The sequence below is a fragment of the Rhinatrema bivittatum genome, chromosome 1, assembly GCF_901001135.1.
Source record: "Rhinatrema bivittatum chromosome 1, aRhiBiv1.1, whole genome shotgun sequence".
NCBI classification, from domain to species: domain Eukaryota; kingdom Metazoa; phylum Chordata; class Amphibia; order Gymnophiona; family Rhinatrematidae; genus Rhinatrema; species Rhinatrema bivittatum.
The window spans coordinates 65,977,809-65,996,614 of record NC_042615.1 but is presented as its reverse complement, the minus strand read 5'-3'; the positions used below and the strand labels follow the sequence as shown (position 1 = coordinate 65,996,614).

At 46.5% G+C, this 18,806-nt stretch overlaps 1 protein-coding gene across 2 annotated transcripts in view; it reads right to left on the bottom strand.

Moving 5' to 3' along the window:
- The window catches only part of GUCY1B1 (guanylate cyclase 1 soluble subunit beta 1), a 162,339-nt gene extending 144,901 nt beyond the window's left edge, over positions 1 to 17,438 (bottom strand). The window contains exons 1-2 of one of the 2 annotated variants that reach the window (XM_029614233.1): positions 17,296 to 17,438; positions 16,683 to 16,756 (exon numbers count right to left, since the gene is read on the bottom strand). In XM_029614233.1, coding sequence (XP_029470093.1) covers positions 16,683 to 16,756; positions 17,296 to 17,298 — 77 coding nt within the window. In that variant the 5' untranslated portion in view covers positions 17,299 to 17,438. Of the gene's footprint in view, positions 1 to 16,682; positions 16,757 to 17,295 lie in introns of those variants that run through there. The other variant, XM_029614317.1, reaches the window with a different exon arrangement.
- Positions 17,439 to 18,806: the final 1,368 nt, after the last annotated feature.

Here is an 18,806-nt window from a genome sequence, read left to right as displayed (position 1 = left end):
AAGAAAGCCGATGGTCCCCATTCTGATCCATCTAATTACCGTCCTGTTTCCGTCCTTTCATCGATAGGTAAAATTATAGAGAAATTAGTCCTTGCCCAACTGATGGAATACGTTAAATCCAACAGCACTGCGAGTGATTTTCAGAGTGGAATCCGTCAGGGGCTCAGAAGAACTGAGACTGCACTGGTCTCTGTTACTGATTTCAAGCTTCATGAATTGAATTAAAGGCACCCAGTGTATTATAATTTTGCTAGATGTTTCAGACGCCTTTGATTGAATGTGGGATTATTATTGCAGAGTTTGAAAGTGTTGGAGGAACAGTGGGTCAGTGATTTTTGTCATTTTTGACTGGACGATTCCAATAGGTGTGGTGGATACAACCTACTCCAAAAATTACAGCTGGAGGGAGTTGAGATTGCTGTGGTAGAAACTGCATGTGACTTGGATATTTTATATCGATAAGTCATACAGTTTTTTATTCCAATTACTAATGGTAGTAAAAAAAAATTTTTTTTTCAAATTATGGACACTGCGTTATTTACTGTTCATACTGGACAGCCAGGATTTCAAAATTATACTACATTCTTCTGTACTGTCATTTTTAGATTATTGTAACAGGCTGTACATAGGGCTCCGTAAAGTTCATTTACGATCTTTTGAATTATTATTGACTGCAGCTGCCCAATTAGTAGTGTGGTAGCCTCTGAAGTTTCACATTACCCCAATTTTGAAAGATTTGCATTAGTTACCTGTTGCGGTTCTGCTCGTGGGCCTAGCCGCGAGCAGCTCCTTACCTTGCCGGCCCGACTCCCCCGACGCCGCTGCTCCTCACACCAAGCGGGCAGGGATTCCACGACCTGCAGGAGGCGCCTGCGCCCCACCTGATGTTTGCTGCTCAGCCTGATCCCACCCTGGCTTCCCCCCCCCCCCCCCCCCCGGTCTTCTTTGAAGTTCCTGAATTCTTCTGTTGTTCGTTGTTTCGTGTTCTCTTGTTGTTTCTTGTTCTTTTGTTGTTCTTCATTCTCCATTTGTTCCTTCGTTGCTCGGTTGTTCTATGTTCTGCTGTTCTTTGCTCTCCGCTGTTCCTTGCTCTCTGCTGTTCTGTTCTTGCTTGCGCTCCGCTGTCTTGTTCCTGTGCTCCGCTGTTTTGTTCCTGTGCTCCACTGTTTTGTTCCTGTGCTCCACTGTGTTTTTGTCCTCTTTTGCTCCACTTGTTTTGATCTTGTTTCCATGTTTCTTGCTCTGTTCCCTGTCGTCTCCTTGTTCCGTCTTCTTCTTCCTTTGTGCATTCCCTGACTCTGTGGTCCCTTCCACGGTTCTCTTCCACGACCAGTAGGAGGCGCCTGCACCTTCCTAGTTCCAGTCGCCTTCCTGGACCTCCCGAGGAGGGAAGAGGACCCCCTTTGAAGGGGGCTGCTGTTGCGGTTCTGCTCGAGGGCCAACCCGCAAGCAGCTCCTTACCTTGTCGGCCCGACTCCCCCAACACCGCTGCTCCTCACACCAAGCAGTCAGGAGACGGCCCACTGCTCCTTCTGCATGGCGGGCCTTGCCACCTTGCTGTCCTGCGGCAGGACGCAGCCGACCAGGCAATCCTCGCGGCTCGGGAGCCACCGCTGCTGCCATCTTCGCTGCAGTCTGGAGGCCGCAGTCCCCGGTCTTCCTTGCAGCATGGATCCGCTCCTCCGCCTGCCTCTCGCAGCTTCAGAGCCGCCAACAACGCTGGGCCTGCTGCTCGGCCCGCCCTGCTCCTCCTCATCTCAGCGGCAGCATGGTCGCTGTCAAGGTCCTGCCCCTCTGCCTAGGGGGCACAACCGCGTCTCCTCTCTGTACTTAAAGGGCCAGTAGGGAGTGGTCCCTCTGGCTCCTCCTGAACTCCTCCCAGGGAGTTGCCTTCTTCCCTATAAAAGGGCTCTTCAGTCATTCAGTCCTTGCTTTGGCAAGGGGCTAGTCCTCCCAAGGACTCCTTGTCTCCAGCCCTTGCCTGGCACCTCTGATCTTCTTCCAATGGGCTAAATCCTGCCATGGATTCCTCGTCTCCAGCTCCTACCCAGATCATTATCCATGGATCTTCTTCTATCTTCCTGGTCTCTGTTCTGATGTTCTGTGAAGTTCCATGATGTTCCAAGTTCTGCGATGTTCCAAGTTCCGTGTGATCCCCAGCCTTATGTATCTGGTCCTAATGCTCCAGGTCCTGTAGAACCCATGTCTCTGGAGATTCTTTGCTTTTAATCTGAGCTTCCAAGTTCCAAGTTTTATCTTTGTCTTTCCAGTCCCAACTCCAGAGGATCCGAGGGGTTTCTACAATCCTGCACTATGAGACTTCCTGAGCCTCCCGCTCCCCTCATGGTCTGCGACCAGCTGCCTGGCTGTGTAGGGCACGTAGGGGACAGTGCGGTCTGCGACCAGCCCCTTGTGCTGTGTAGGGTGCCTGAGGGTCTTGCTCAACCCTCTCTGTTTCCTGTCTTCATCTCAAGCCACATCTGAGTCTTCATTCCAAGCTCCAGTGCCTTCGGCCTTCTCCCACTGTGACCTCTGTCCGACCTGCCGCCTCTGCTTCACCCTGTGGCAGGTCCAAAAGGGCATGGAGTAGTCAGAGGACCACTCAGAGACCACCATTGCATTGGTGGTCTCATGGGCATGCAGGTCGGTGGAGGATTTGAGGCTCCTGACTCCCAGACTTGGACTGTTCACTCCGCAAGGGCACACTCTCTCCTTGTCCCACGCTGGAGAGCTCCCAGTTGCGCTCCGTCCCATCGTCAGCACAACAGTTACCAGTTGAACGGCTTGTAAAATTCACTGATTGGTATATTGAGAAATATATGGTGAGTGTCCACCATAAGTAAAAAATCTTGTAAAACTGTATAAACCACAATGGACATTGTGCTCAGATGTTCAGCATTTGTTGGCATTTCTGGAGTTGAATTCTATGTGATTAATATTGAATACCACTAGATGTGTCTTCTCAGAAGTTGCACCTACGCTCTGGAATGCCCTTCCAGTTTGATTGCTACAGATAGCAGATTATAAGTGTTTTAAGAAGGCTTTAAAAGCATATTTTTTAAATAAGCTTATAATCGATGAATGTCTCATTTTAATTATGCTGTTGTCATTTTAATTATCTTTATCTTATGCTATCTTCCTATATCGTTTGTGACCAACCCTGAACAAGATTTTGGAAATTATGGTGGGCTATAAATTATTGCAAATTAATAAATAACAAATAAATAAATAAATAAATCAACCTATTAAATGAAGGTTGACCGACGTGCCGCAAATGCGCAGTAGAGAGCAGCTCTACCGCGCATGTGCGGGCGAGCACGTCGGTCAAGCAGAGCGTCAGCTGTTGAAAAACATGGCGGCGGTGAGGAGCAGTATCGGCGGTGAGGAGCGGCGGTGGCGACAGCGAGGAGCAGCAGCAAACTCGGTGGTGAGGGAGGGGGCGGCGGCAGCGAGGAGTGGCGAACTCGGTGGTGAGGGAGGGGGCGGCGGCAGCGAGGAGCGGCAAATTCGGTGGTGAGGGAGGGGGGCGGCGGCAGCGGGGAGTGGCAAACTCGGTGGTGAGGGAGGGGGGGCGGCGGCAGCGAGTGGCGAACTCGGTGGTGAGGGAGGGGGGCGGCGGCAGCGAGGAACAGCGAACTCGGTGGTGAGGGAGGGAGGGGGGCGGCGGCAGCGGGGAATGGCGAACTCGGTGAGGGAGGGAGGGAGGTGGCGGCAGCAGCAAGGAGCAGCGAACTCGGTGGTGAGGGGAGGGGGGTGGCGAGGAGCAGCGAACTCGGTGGTGAGGGAGGGTGAGAGTGAGGGGTGGGGAGGAGCTGTGAACTCGGTGGTGAGAGATAGGGAGGGTGAGAGTGAGGGAGGGTGAGAGTGGGATAGGGAGGGGAGGAGAGGAGAGAGGGGAGGAGAGAGGGAGGTGAGAGTGAGGGAGGTGAGAGTGAGGGAGGGTGAGAGTGGGAGAGGGAGGGGGAGGAGAGAGGGGGAGGGGAGAGGGGGAGGGGAGGAGAGAGGGAGGAGAGGGAGGTGAGAGGAGGGGAGGAGAGAGGGAGGGGAGGAGAGAGGGAGGAGAGAGAGGGGAGGGGGAGGAGAGAGAGGGGAGGGGGAGGGGAGGAGAGGGAGGGGAGAGAGGGGGGGAGGAGGAGGTGTGTTTGAAAATGGACTGAAAAAAATGTAATGTAGCCCGTTTAACGGGCTTAACGGCTTGTAAATAAATAAAAGACAGGAAACAGAGAGTAGGATTAAATGGACAATTTTCTTAGTGGAAGGGAGTGGGCAGTGGAGTACCTCAGGGTTCTGTATTGGGACCCATACTTTTCAATATATTTATAAATGATCTGGAAAGAAATACGACAAGTGAGGTAATCAAATTTGCAGATGATACAAAATTGTTCAGAGTAGTTAAATCACAAGCAGATTGTGATAAATTGCAGGAAGACCTTCTGAGACTGGAAAATTGGGCATCCAAATGGCAGATGAAATTTAATGTGGATAAGTGCAAGGTGATGCATATAGGGAAAAATAACCCATGCTATAGTTACACAATGTTAGGTTCCATATTAGGTGTTACCACCCAAGAAAGAGATCTAGGCATCATAGTGGATAACACATTGAAATCGTCGGTTCAGTGTGCTGCGGCAGGCAAAAAAGCAAACAGAATGATGGGAATTATTAGAAAGGGAATGGTGAATAAAACGGAAAATGTCATAATGCCTCTGTATCGCTCCATGGTGAGACCACACCTTGAATACTGTGTACAATTCTGGTCGCCGCATTACAAAAAAGATATAGTTGCAATGGAGAAGAACATAAGAACATAAGAAAATGCCATACTGGGTCAGACCAAGGGTCCATCAAGCCCAGCATCCTGTTTCCAACAGTGGCCAATCCAGGCCATAAGAACCTGGGCAAGTACCCAAAAACTAAGTCTATTCCATGTTACCATTGCTAATGGCAGTGGCTATTCTCTAAGTGAACTTAATAGCAGGTAATGGACTTCTCCTCCAAGAACTTATCCAATCCTTTTTTAAACACCGCTATACTAACTGCACTAACCACATCCTCTGGCAACAAATTCCAGAGTTTAATTGTGTGTTGAGTAAAAAAGAACTTTCTCTGATTAGTTTTAAATGTGCCCCATGCTAACTTCATGGGGTGCCCCCTAGTCTTTCCGAAAAGAGTAAATAACCGAAAGAGTAAATAACCGATTCACATCTACCCGTTCTAGACCTCTCATAATTTTAAACATCTCTATCATATCCCCCCTCAGCCGTCTCTTCTCCAAGCTGAAAAGTCCTAACCTCTTTAGTCTTTCCTCATAGGGGAGAGACCTTGGGGTTATAGTGTCTAATGATATGAAGTCTGCGAAACAATGCGACAAGGCGACAAGGCGATAGCAAAAGCCAGAAGAATGCTGGGCTGCATAGAGAGAGGAATATCGAGTAAGAAAAGGGAAGTGATTATCCCCTTGTACAGGTCCTTGGTGAGGCCTCACCTGGAGTACTGTGTTCAGTTCTGGAGACCGTATCTACAAAGAGACAGAGACAAGATTGAAGCGGTACAGAGAAGGGCGACCAGAAAGGTGGAGGGTCTTCATCGGATGTCATACGAGTGATTGAAGAATCTAAATATGTACACCCTGGAGGAAAGGAGGAGCATGGGTGATATGATTCAGACTTTCTGATACTTGAAAAGCTTTAACGATCCAAAGACAACGACAAACCTTTTCCGTCAGAAAAAAATCAGCAGAACCAGAGGTCACGAGCTGAGGCTCCAAGGAGGAAGACTAAGAACCAATGTCAGGAAGTATTTCTTCACAGTTTTGGACTTCACGAAGTCCAAAACTGTGAAGCACTTCAAAGGGGCATGGGATAAGCACTGTGGATCCATCAGGTCTAGAGGACGCGTATAAAGAGCAGGCAGCAAAACACTGCACGGAGCGGCAGTAGCCACAGAGGCATTCACGGAGCGGGATGCCAGTGGCCAGTGGTTGGTGTTCCACCTTCACGGAGCGGAAGGTTGGAGGGCTGCCATCTCCCAATTAAAAAAAGAAAAAAAACAAAACAAAAAAAACCCAAAACAAAACAGGGATGTGTTCAGGGGCTATAGGTATTACCAATTATTAGGCTTATTCAATTACCAATTATTAGGCTTTTCAATATTTGATGATAGTTAATGTGACTTTCAAGGTATACTTCACTTTCAATGCATATCCAGCATAGCTCCCTGCTTCAACGGCAGGGGAGAAAAAAAACTAATATTTCACGCATATCCAGCATTGCTCTCTGCTTCAACGGCAGAGAGCTATGCTGCCGCTTACCCAACTAATCAAACTTAATATTTCACTTGGAAGCAGCTCCATCACTGCTCTCTACATTAATAGTGGGGGTGAAAGGAAAATAGAACCTAAGGTTACTAAGAGCCAAGAGAAACAGATAAGTATGAGAAAAAAGAAGTGTGAAGCTTGCTGGGCAGACTGGATGGACCGATTGGTCTTCTTCTACCGTCATTTCTATGTTTCTATGTTTCATTTCATTTCTATGGGAGATGTTCCATTCCCCTTATCATTTTGGTAGCCCTTCTCTGTACCTTCTAAAATTAATCAGAGAAAGTTCTTTTTCGCTCAACGCACAATTAAACTCTGGAATTTGTTGCCAGAGGTTGTGGTTAGTGCAGTTAGTGTAGCTGTGTTTAAAAAAGATTGGATAAGTTCTTGGAGGAGAAGTCCATTACCTGCTATTAATCAAGTTTACTTAGAAAATAGCCACTGCTACTGCTAGCATCAGTAGCATGGAATAGACTTAGTTTTTGGGTACTTGCCAGGTTCTTATGGCCTGGATTGGCCACTGTTGGAAACAAGATGCTGGGCTTCATGGACCCTTGATATGATCCACTATGGCATGTTCTTATGTTCTTAAATACCATCAGTTAAGAGTGCCCTCCAGTATGAGTACCTACTTACCCGGTTGTTTTTTCATCTTCACATTCTCTTTTTTTCCCCGTGTAAAAATATTGAACAGGGAGGTAAGGATTACAGCCTATCCATCAGAGCCATTATCTAGCCTTTTGTATGTACAGATTTATGATCCAGACTTACACTGCTTTAGCTTGCTTGCCAATAACAGTTTCATGGCCAACAGAACTGAAGGCTTCACTCAGACCAACAGTACGGCTTCCTCCACAAGCACTGGGATGGCAGGAAGCATGTACTGTAGGATGCCCCTCCATCTCAGAATCATCAGTTCTGACATTCGAAAGCGTCAGATGGTAGGGACTTGATGGAACCATTGCCTGACTCAAGCAGCCACTTCAAGTGTGGTCAGCTTCTTGAGGAGAGCGTTCTCTGCCTAAACCCACCGAGAACCGGCACTGACCCCCCCCCCAAAACAAATGGCTGCAAGAATGAAGACACTGCAATTGGGAATTCTTCAACCAGTGCAGGCTTACATAAACGGCTGAAAGGAACCTCATCCAGGAGCCTGGAGTGATATCATAACAGTAGATTCATTTTGGTCTGCTACTGAAGTGCTGAAAAAGTATGTAACTCAACGGTTTGACAAACTTTCTGAATCTCCTAATGAATTTCATTCAAAGCTATTGAAGAGCTACAGAAGGTGAACTTAGAGCTGCTAAAAGAAAATGTGGTCCTTAAAAACAAGATTGCAGGTATTGAGAAGAATCAAAGGAGACTAAATTTGAAGTTGCTAAATTTTCCTAGAGAAATGTTTATGAGATATTGCATGGAAGTTCTAGAATACCCTGCAGAGGACCACTCTCCACCGGTAAAGATTTGTTTTTTTAATCTGCCACAAAAAAAAAAAAATGAAAGCAAGCCAAGAGAGACACAACAGGCGGAACAATTAACTTTGGATAGCTCAGCTGTAAGTGAAATTGTGCAAACCTCTTCAGAATCAGATGCAGTCTCAGCTACTTTATTAGCCTCATATACTCGAACATGATAGGGATAATACCTAACAAGGGTTTTTGTCATAAAGAAAAATTGTAAGCAATTTCTTTCACAGCGGCAAACAACTTTAACAGAAGGAGTGCAATTTTTCTTCAAGTACCCATGCACGTGCCTTGCTAAATATCAAGAAGTTAAGATACATATTCTTTAATCTGAATCACCTAAGGCTATTTCTTCAAGACAAAACATCTATAGCAAACATGTCAAGTCCTGCTCCTTTAAACTTTCAGTTTTGTAGGAAGTTTGATTATTTATAGCCACATACAATTATGCTTAAGGCACCTCTTTACTGGTATATATGGTTTAGATGAATATGGCACTAGTTTCTGTTTATTTTTCCTTACACCTTGTGGGGCAGATTTTCAAAGGGGTACGCGCATAGGATACGTGTGTAACCCCCGAAAAGCTGCCCCTTCCACCCCTGCGCGCGCCGAGACTATGTTGCATAGGCTCGGTGGCGCGCACAAGCCCCGGGAAGCGCGTAAGTCCCGTGGCTTTCCTGGGGAGGCGTGTCGGGGGCGTGTTGCGGCGGCGCATCATCCGGGGACGGGGCTGCGGGCGTGGTTCCGGCCCGGGGGCATTTCGGGGGTGTGGACGAGGCCTCCGAAACTGCTCCCGGGCCGGGAAATCGCGCGCCGGCTGCCAGCGCGTGCGAGTTATGCCTGCCTGAGGCAGGCATAACTTTTATAATGAGTGGAGGGGGTTTAGATAGGACTGGGGGGTGGGTTAGGTAGGGGAAGGGAGGGGAAGGTGGAGGGAACGGGCAGCGCGTGCAGGGCTCGGCGCGTGCAAGGTGCACAAATGTTCGCCTCCTTGTGCGCGCCGACCCCGGATTTTAAAAGATACGCATGGCTACGCGTGTATCTATTAAAACCTGGCATACTCTTGTTTGTGCCGGATGCGCAAAGTACACGCTCGCGTATTTTTTTTAAATCTGCCCCGGTCTGTTTTGCCTGTTTCCTTTGCTCTTTTTGTCTACACATTCTCACCTATATATTGTAGGCTATGAAACCTTGGTGGCAGCTCATTTCCTAAGTTATTACAGAATATTATTTAATGGTTGTTATTTATGATTGGTCCAATGATTTTCTGTCAAATATGTGCTGCTTTTGCATATTTGAAAAAAAAATTATAAAGTTTAACATAAAATAATGCATAAGAAATAAACATTTATCAATGGAAAAGAAGCTCTAGAAGACGTAGTCAAGCTATGAGGCTCCTAACGGGTAGACTCAGGAGCAATATCAGGGAAAAAAAAATTTTCATGCAAAGGATGTTAGATGCATGAAGCATCCTCCTGAAGCATGCTGTGAAGGCCAAAACAATAAGTGACTTGAAGGAGGAATGGCATAAGCACAGAGGATCCTCTGTTGCAAAATAGTGCAGAGATAGTCGAACCACCCGGTGACATCACAGCCCATAGAATAGCTGGATTCATGACCCCAATATATTTAGCAGTACTGATTCAGATGGTTATATTATCAAGATTACACCATAGTAAAAATCACACAAATCAATCTATAGCCTACAAACTGTAGAGAATGTAACAGTTCATCTACGGTATTATAGAGCAGATATAGACAGCATATCACACCTGTTCCAGAATGGCTGCATTGGCTCCCAGTACACTATAGAATAATCTGTAAAGTAATTATTGTAACATTTAAATCACTCCATAAATAGAGAACAGCCTATCTGCAAGAGTGTCTGAGTATGTATGAACCTGGTCGCTCCTTAAGATCTATTCCTACTTTAAAAGTATATTGTGATACTGTTTATCTTGTGTTGACATCAATAAACATTTAAAAAAAAAAAAAAAAGAGGCAAAGCTGACTAGGCAAAGCTGACTAGGACCAGAAGAAGGTTTTTCCTTGTGCCACACCAACAATATGGAATTCTATGCCAAAAAAACTGCATACAGAGGAGGCTTATTTAGCTTTCTGCTGTATGCTTAAAACGTGGTTGTTTACACAAGCTTTTGGGAACAATTGAGAAGGGGAAAGCCATGAATAATGTAGACAGATGATATTTGGGAGCAGTGTTATGAGGAGTTGGGGAGGATTATTATTTTTTAATTAGATTTTCTTGGCATTTTAACTTTTAAATAATGTGCTCTAATGTTGGGTTAATATATAGCCTATAATATGTGTTCCTGCTATGTCTGTGTCATAGAGCTCACCATGCATCCTCCACAGTTCTCCTCTATTACTACTAATAAAACTAAGCATTTCTAAAGTGCTACTAGACATACACAGTGCTGTACAGAAGCACACAAGAGGCAGACCCTACTCCATGGAGCTTACAATCTAATCAAAACAAACGTACAGGACAATCAAAATGTTATGGGAAATCTATTTAATTATTATGTTGTTTTTTTCCTGGCTAAAATGGGAAGCAGCTCTCCTCAGCTGAGTCATGCCGGTCTCTTGTTCTGTCTCCCTCAGCCCTCCACCCTGCTGAACCCTTTTTTCCTCTCTCTTCCCCTCCATCCCCCTCTTCTTTTCTCGTGTTCTGTACTCCTCTTCCCCTTCCAAACTCTTCCCCACCTATTGTCCCTTACCCTCGCTCTCATTCCCTCCTGGCTCTCTCACTCGCGCGCTGTACGTGCCCTCATTCTCTTAACCAGTCACACTCCTCCTCATGCCTGCCATCTCTCACCACCTCTGCACCACCTCTGCACCACCAAACGGAAACACAAAACAATATTCACTGAAAAACAGGCACAAACACACACCAGAACTCCAATTCTATACAACAAAAGCAAACCACACAAAGGGGCAGATTTTAAAAGCCCTACGCACATAAATCCAGCTGGATTTGCGCTCGTAGGGGGGTTACGCCCGCCAACACTATTTTGCATAGGCCCAGTGACGCGCGCAAGCCCCGGGACGCGCATATGTCCCGGGGTCTGAAAAAGGGGCAGGGCAGGGGCGTGGCCAGAAGCCTCCTTAGGGCCTCTAGGCCGGGGATCGCATGCTGGCACTTGGCTGGTGCGCGCAACCTGAAAAATAAAGGTCAGGGGGTGGTTTAGGTAGGGCTGGGGGGCGGGTTAGGTAGGGGAAGGTGGGGGTGGTGGAAGGAAAGTTCCCTCTGAGGCCTCTCCGAATTCGGAGTGGCCTCGGAGGGAACAGGGAAAGCCATCGGGGCTCCCCTAGGGCTGGGCAAGCACAAGATGCACAAGTGTGCACCCCCTTGCGCGCGCCAACCCCAGATTTTATAACATGCGCGTGGCTATGCGTACATGTTATAAAATCGGGCGTAGGTTTGTGCTCGCAGGGTTGCGCGCAAACAAAACTAAGCCCACGCGTAGGTATTAAAATCCTGCCCATTATGAACAAACGAAGACAATTCACTCAGAATTTGCAAAAAAAATCTTCCAACAAGAACTCTCCAAACACCTAGGCCCAATATGTCTTTCTGCTAAGGTTACATGATAAGCTGCCAAACATGCTCATTTTTTGGTGAAAAAAACAAACAGTTCCCGATGCTTATGCTGAATCAATAGTACATTTTAATGTCATGGCATGTCATGTTGCTACGCAGTCCTTCCTGTTCATCTGCTGCTCTAACCAGGTCCCACACTGGAAGGAGAGAGGAGGATTTAATAAAATAGACACACCGTTTATCTGCAAGGTCAAAAGTATCCAAAAAAAAAATAATATATATATATATATCTGAAGAATTAGAACTCCCCTCAGTCTGGTACCAAATATCCCCAGAGATGGCCACAGTGCATTTATTTTGTAGCACGAGAAAAAAAAATGCCGTGAACAAAATACGTCCACATATTCGTCCGTTTACTAGTTGAGATTTTTCCAGAACAGTCAACATAGCACCTGTTGTGTTTGGGAGGGGTTGGGGTTAGGGAATATCAAATTGCTTGCCCAGGTTTTCACTTTTGTGAAGCAGAAATATAAGGACAATCACAATTTCTCTGCCTTTTGTATCCCTCTGGCAATATATGCTGGCACTTTTCCTCAAAAGCACTCATTATCTGCAGAACATATATGCCCTCTCTCTCTCCCTCTCTCTCTCTCTCTCTCTCTATATATATATATATATGTGTAATATATAGTAATATAAACATGTTACATGCATAAATATGATTTCCAATGTGATTAAAACATTCTGAGTACACTTTCAGGCTGAACTTCAATATGTGGTCAGTATAATAAAACAGTTACTATATATTTCATTTCCATAAAAAAAAAAAAGTCAGAAAAGAGCCCCTCAGTAACAGAAAAAGAATTGTGATTTATAACCCATGAGAAATTCCTTGTGCCCAAATGTCAGTAACTGTCCACTAAAGAAAATATTTGAAAAAGCAACTGCTTTCTATCATGGGGCAGACTGGAGCAGGAATTACAATGGGAAATCATTTGACGTTTACATTTGTGATTCATAATTTGGGCCTGATTTAGCAAGCTTTCAATTTTTCCCCCATAGACAGAGAATGAGAAAATTAGGCCCAAAGGCAGGTAATACATTCAAAAGAGGGGGGCAGGATTCAAACCTGCTCAGGAGAGATCCAGAGGAAAGCGGAAAGGCAAAGGAGCGAAGCTGCAAATGACCAGAGATCGGGCAAAGTCGGTGATGCCACGGTAGGCAAACGGACCGACAAGGTGGGGCCAAGTGGTGACAAACACCATGACGTCAATATTCAAAGGGTTTGTCCGGGGAACCTTTCGAGTCACCAGGACAAACCCCCGAGTTTTAAATTTCCCACCCCCGCCAAGCGGATAAATTCTTGCTGGTTAAGTCATTACCTAACTTTAACCAGATAAAAAGGAGAGGGAGGCATTTCAGGGGTATCGCTAAAATGTATCCAGCTACTGCTGATATTTAGTACTACACCAATTTTATATGCTAGATTTTCCAACGAACCGAATATTAAGTGAAAACACATTGTATCGGAATTTTATCTTTTCAATGTATCAGACAATCGCCTTTATACTTTATGCTAATATTTGTATTTTTTTACCTTTATGCATATTTTGATATTGAGCACTTTGGACCCTCATACCACCCCACGGTTTACAAGCTTAAGTTTGGCTTGTGTTGTCACCTCTCGCGCACCCGGGTAAGTCCCATTGAATATCCAGATAAAGTTACCCAGGCACCTTCCCTTTCCCTGGCTTATTCAATATGGACCTCCAGGTACCTATATATAAAATAAGCTGTAAGAACTAACTGGTCAAGGATGATAACTGGTCAAGGATGATAACTGGTCAAGGATGATAAGGAAGGACGTTTTTGGTTTTTTTTAAGTTTTTATGATAAAAGCCGGGAGCATTTTTCTCAGACAGGACTCCAGGGGCACCAAAGCTGCTGAACGCAGTTCCCGGCAGCAGCACAGAAATCCCGCTTCTCAGCCACCACATGGAATGCATCAGAAGCTTGTTAGTGCATTTCTCAAGAGCCTCCATCCGGATTTGTTTACAAAAGAAATATGTAAATGCAAACGTTGGCACTGGGCTAGCAGCATGATGTGCGAAACAATACAGTTAACATTTTCCACACTTCTGTGCTAAACCAAAGTCCAATTCATTAAAAAAAATTTTGTTTTCATATTACTGCAATACCTTTTCCTGGCTACATCTGCATCAGCTGGAATTCAATTGCAAAATAAACGCAAAAGTTGCTTTACATTTCTCATTTTCAGAAGGGGGAAATGTTTTATCCCTTTCTCTGTCCTTTGGGAAAAGCTTTTTCTGAAGGGAAAGGAGGGCCTAGAGCATAACACAGCACACTAAAATAAGGCTGGGAAGTAGTAAAAATTTTGTTTCAGTTTTCGTTTCATTTTTGGGGGTGTATTTTTCCCATAAATTTCGTTTCACGTAATGTTTATTTCATTTCTTTAGTTAAAAAAAAACCCAAAATAATCATTAAAAAAAAAAAAAAATCGGAAAAATAAAGAAATGGGGTCTCCCATGCATCCCACCCATCCCTTGCACCCAGAAAAATCCCTGGGCCAGGATCCTCCCTGGACCCTACTTACCTGGTCTGGGAGAGATCCGCAGACGAAGCCTGGGCCTTGCGTAGGTCCTACGATGAGGTCATGGCGACCTACTGCAGACTAGGCCTACACAAGGCCAAGGCTTCAGCCTTGGCCTATGCATTGGTCCCTAGGAGCCTGGTTCCGAGGACTAGGCCCAGGCCAAATCCATGGCTTTGCCTAGGCCTAGGTCACCGCAAACTCAGCCTAGGCTGCAAGGTCTTAACCCGACACCTGGTTTCGGCCAAGGCCAGGGCCCGGGCTTGATGCCAGGACCTGGTCCAGTGATCCAGTTCAGAGACCCAGTCCGGACGCCTTCACCCAGGCCCAATGCTGGGGCTCACCCTGGAAATTGGGTCCCTATGCCTTCTCCTCAAGCTAGGCCAGGGACGGACCCAGGCCCAATGCTGGGGCCAGCTCAGAGGTTGGGTTCCAATGCCTGGGCCTCATCTTTGGCCAGGGTCTGAACCTGACACCAGGGCCCAACATCAGGGCCCAATGTGGACACCAGGTCCCAAAACCTAGGCCTTGGCTCGGACCCAGTTCTGATGCCGGAGCCTGATGCCTGGGCCTGGAAGCTGGGTCCTGATGCCGGGGCCCTGGCCCTAATCCAGGCCCAATGCCGGGGCCTCAGCCCAGGGTCAGGTCCAAGCCTGGGACCCAAGCCTCAGAAATCTTCTTCCAATGTCTTCTTTCTTCTTTCTTCATTGTTGAAATGACTCTGTCTGCTCAGGTGGCCCCAAAGATAACCACGCATAAAATGGTGCCCTCCACTGGGGAGGATGCGCTAGAGTTACTTAACTCCGATGCCTCACGAGCAGACGGCGTCATTTCAATAGCGAAGAAAAAAGAAAGAATATGTCGGAAGATCTCCGAGGCCTGGGTGCTGGGTCTGGGTCTGACCCTGGTCCAAAGCCCCGGTATTGGGACCCGGCCTCCAGGCCTAGCCCTGGTGTCAGGCCTGGGTCCTGGCCCCAGCCTAGGCAAAGGCCCAGGCATCGGGAACCGGTCTGTGGGCCAGGCACCGGTGTCAGGCCTGAGTCTAGGCTGGGGCCCAGATTTCAGGATCTGGTCTCTAACCTGGGCCCCGGCCCCAGCCCAGGTATCAGGCCCCAGCCTCCGAGCTAGGCCCCGGTATCAAGTCTGGATCTAGGCTGAGGCCCAAGCATCGGGACCCAAACTCCAGAACGGGCCCCATCATCTGGCCTGGGCCCGGGCCCCAGCCTCTGATATCTTGTCCTGATGTCTTTTTCTTCACTGTTGAAATGACGCCATCTGCTTGGCAGGCACCGTAATTAACTCTGGTGCATCCTCCCCAGTAGAGGGCATCATTTTATGTGCCAGAGTTAATTAAATGTCATCTTATTTCCTATTTTGTTTCTCCGGAATGCCCATTCCTACTGTAAAATCCTCAACCCGGAAACAGTTTTACAACGGACTGCGCAATAAACTAAACCACATCAACCAATCAGGAAAAAGTAAATGAAGACAAGAAGGTTTTTAAAATAATTTTGCACATGGCCCCAAGGCTGACCCTGAAATGAAAGCCAGCGCACTGTAATATGTGGAAAGCAATTTTCAAAACCATCTTACCCAGGTAAATATTGATTTCCCTGTCTGAAGAAGCCTCTGCTCTCCCTGGCTGAATGTGCGTGTTCGCTTCCACGGCAATGGATACCTTTTAGCTAATTTAAAAAGAGGCGTTCCTGTCGTGTGGGGGGGGTAGTGTGCAGGTCTGGTAGGAAAACAACGCATGCATGCGGTATTTCTAAAAGCTTGAGTGCTATTTTACCTCCCCTCGGCGTCCATGCAAACGGCGGGCGTAAAGCGAGCAAAGCGCTTTAACACGCGTGCTTCACATGCAAAAAAACCCCGAAACTTCCCGAGAGGGTTCTCTCTCCACACGCGGTAAAAGCTCCTTGCATACTTCATGACGATGCAGGCTATGGCAATGTATACATGGGTCAATTTAAACACGCATTTTACCCCAAGTTTTCAAAGCAAAATAACAGGGGGGACTTTCCTTTCGAAAACATGTGCATCTTGGCTGTGTTAAAATTGCACATGGACTTTGCACCTTTGCTCTTTCGTGCAGGTAGCTAAATATGGGGACAAAACAGCAGGTGTTCTGCTGAAAATGTCAAGTACTCGTGCTCTTTTTCCCTCCTCCCCCCTGACCTAAATTCACCCAAAGGGAATGGCCCAGGGATGGACGGACCATTCACGCTATAAGGCAGTGGCCAAGGGACCCACAGCAATCTCTTCCAACCTCTGATCGGTGGTTAGAGGCAAATGATGGAGCAATGACCCTTACTGCCTGGTTGGGGGGGTCTGTCTGTGATTACTTCCAGACAACTCCTGGAATGGCCCCTTTTTATGTGTGTAACATGACACCAGTTGTGAACCCCACAATATTCAGCAAGGCCAATGTACCCAGTTAAATCGCTATTTATCCAAGGAAAGGGCCTTGGAAAATTACTCTCTCCCGTGCTCAGCTCTTTCCTAATATCAAAATCCTACAAAATTCGGTCATGTCCTATCCCTGGCGTAGCTTGAATTTATCCGATTTTGAAAGCTTTCCCCAGCAGAAATATTTTATTTTTGCCTCACAGCCTCGGCTGTCGGAAGCTTACGGGGCAGAGATCACAGGGGCTAGGGATCCAGTCAGAATATGAAGGAGAAATAACCGCTAGCATCACTGTCGGCATCATCGTTGGCAATGCAACTCACTTGATGTCTTCCCACACCTCGGGACCGTAGTTTCTTATTACTAACAGCTCCAAGGCGTGATTGACAAATCCATACTGTAAAAACATACATAAATAAAAGGGAAAAGATCGTCATTCACACGGGAAAACAGCACCGCCCACTTAAAATGCAAATGTTGAATTAAAAAAAAATAATAATAATTACAAATTCAAAAAGTCCATGGGATCACGGGTTTGATATCTCCCCCCCATACACAAGCACATGACGGCACCAATTCATGCAGGCGAGATAAAGTGCCTTTGTGCCGTGCCAAAGATCTAAACCTTGGCTGTCAATATTTAAAAATTAAATGCATGAAAAACAAATATATTTTAATATATTCCAGGTACCTGCACATTCACCTACAGCCAGTACGACATCGCATTTATTTTGTTTTAGCGTTGAGTTCCCCGATTTGCATGTACACAAATTGCTCTAATTTTCTTCCCTGTCCCCAATACTCTCCCCAAAGCCCGCTATGCATATTAACATCCTGGCCCCGAAACAGCGCTAAAACTGAATCGTTGGCGTTATTTCCAGTGACATGCATATACTCGGAGGCCCCCCAATTAAAGGCATTTTTTGCCGCACTTACCATCTTGAAAATAATTTAGCCTTTGCTTTTAATTTTAAAGGAAATAGCAGTCGCAATTAAAGCAAGCAAAGGAGCGCGGCCACAGCGAGCGCAAGACAGCTCGACCAGCAACAGCAGACGGAGCCGTGTCTCCTTTGAGTGATTTCTCCCACAGCCAATCGCTATCCAGGACAGATTTCTCCTCTTTTTTTTTTTTTTTGCCGCCCGACTACGAGCCGTCAGCCAATCGGCGGCAGAAGGGGCGGGGAGACCTCGGTTGCCAGAGTGGGACGGAGTGGCGGGAGGAGGGGAGGGGTTGCGGGGGCATCCTCCGGCTACATGTGAACCGTGTCTGTTTATTTTAGAGCGCTGTGGGAATTCAGGGTGATGAAATGCGCTTTAAATACTGTGGGAATGGGAGAGCCGGCCAGCCAAGGCTTGCGGGCTCGCAGAGAGGAAATGTTTTGCTTCAATGCTGCAGCTCAGCGGGAGCTGCAGGAATGGTGGGAAAAGGACTCTACGGCCGCGCAGCGAGCCAGGCAGATTACACTGTCACTTTCACACACATCACATAACACAACACACGGTCCTGACAGAACTGCAGACACGGTGATGCTATGGCACATTCCTATGCCAACAGATTAAAAAAAATAGATGCAATAAAACCAAACAGGGTCTTATTTACTTTTTCTTTTTCCTCATAGATACAGAATGGGGAGCAGCAGAGCACCCTTTTTTTTTTTTCCCGGGGTGCACAGATAAATTAACCTCGGCCCAGTTCCCGAGTTCCCTGGTTGCTGATGCTATGTGGGGTGAAATGGTCATTCCTCTGCCTATGCAAGGAAACCCCTTAGTAAATCAGACCATAGTGATAAGTGAGAATCAGACAAGAGCACCATTGCTATTCGAAATATCAGTACCAAGGGACGATGATGAAGTATGTATGGCCAAACAGAAGAGCATAAATTACCAAGAAATGCAATCAGGGACCAGGTAAATGTGGGAAAAACCCATAAAGTTAGTTCCAATTGTCTTAGGCTCGGCTAGCCTCAATTTAAAAAACCCAAAACAACACCAGGATATGTTGCCTGTATATATTACTTCTTATGAGCTCCAGAAGGAAGCTGTCTTTGAAGATTAAGAGGACATAACCGTAAAAAAGTGTGAGAGACTGAGATTATATCCAAATGTTTGTCTTAATAGGGAGGTTGATTCCTGTCATGGTATGTGCAAAACAAACCAATTTGCAGATTTTGACTTGACATACTGAAAACACTCGCTTTCCTTCCATCTCCAATCAATGCCATATGAAACAAAAATAAGTCTAAAATTGCTTGTAAGCTTAAAAGGTCACATTTTATAACTCCATGCCCTGCATATGTGAATCTTGCAGTTGCTCCTGGAAGAATGAGACTGACCCTGGAGAGGAGGCTGTGGGGCTGGGAGTAGTGGAAGTGAGAGAGGTGGAGGTGCATGGTGAGAGTTTGGGAGTGTGCAGGGGGGGGGGGGGGGATGAGTATGTGCTTGGAGGA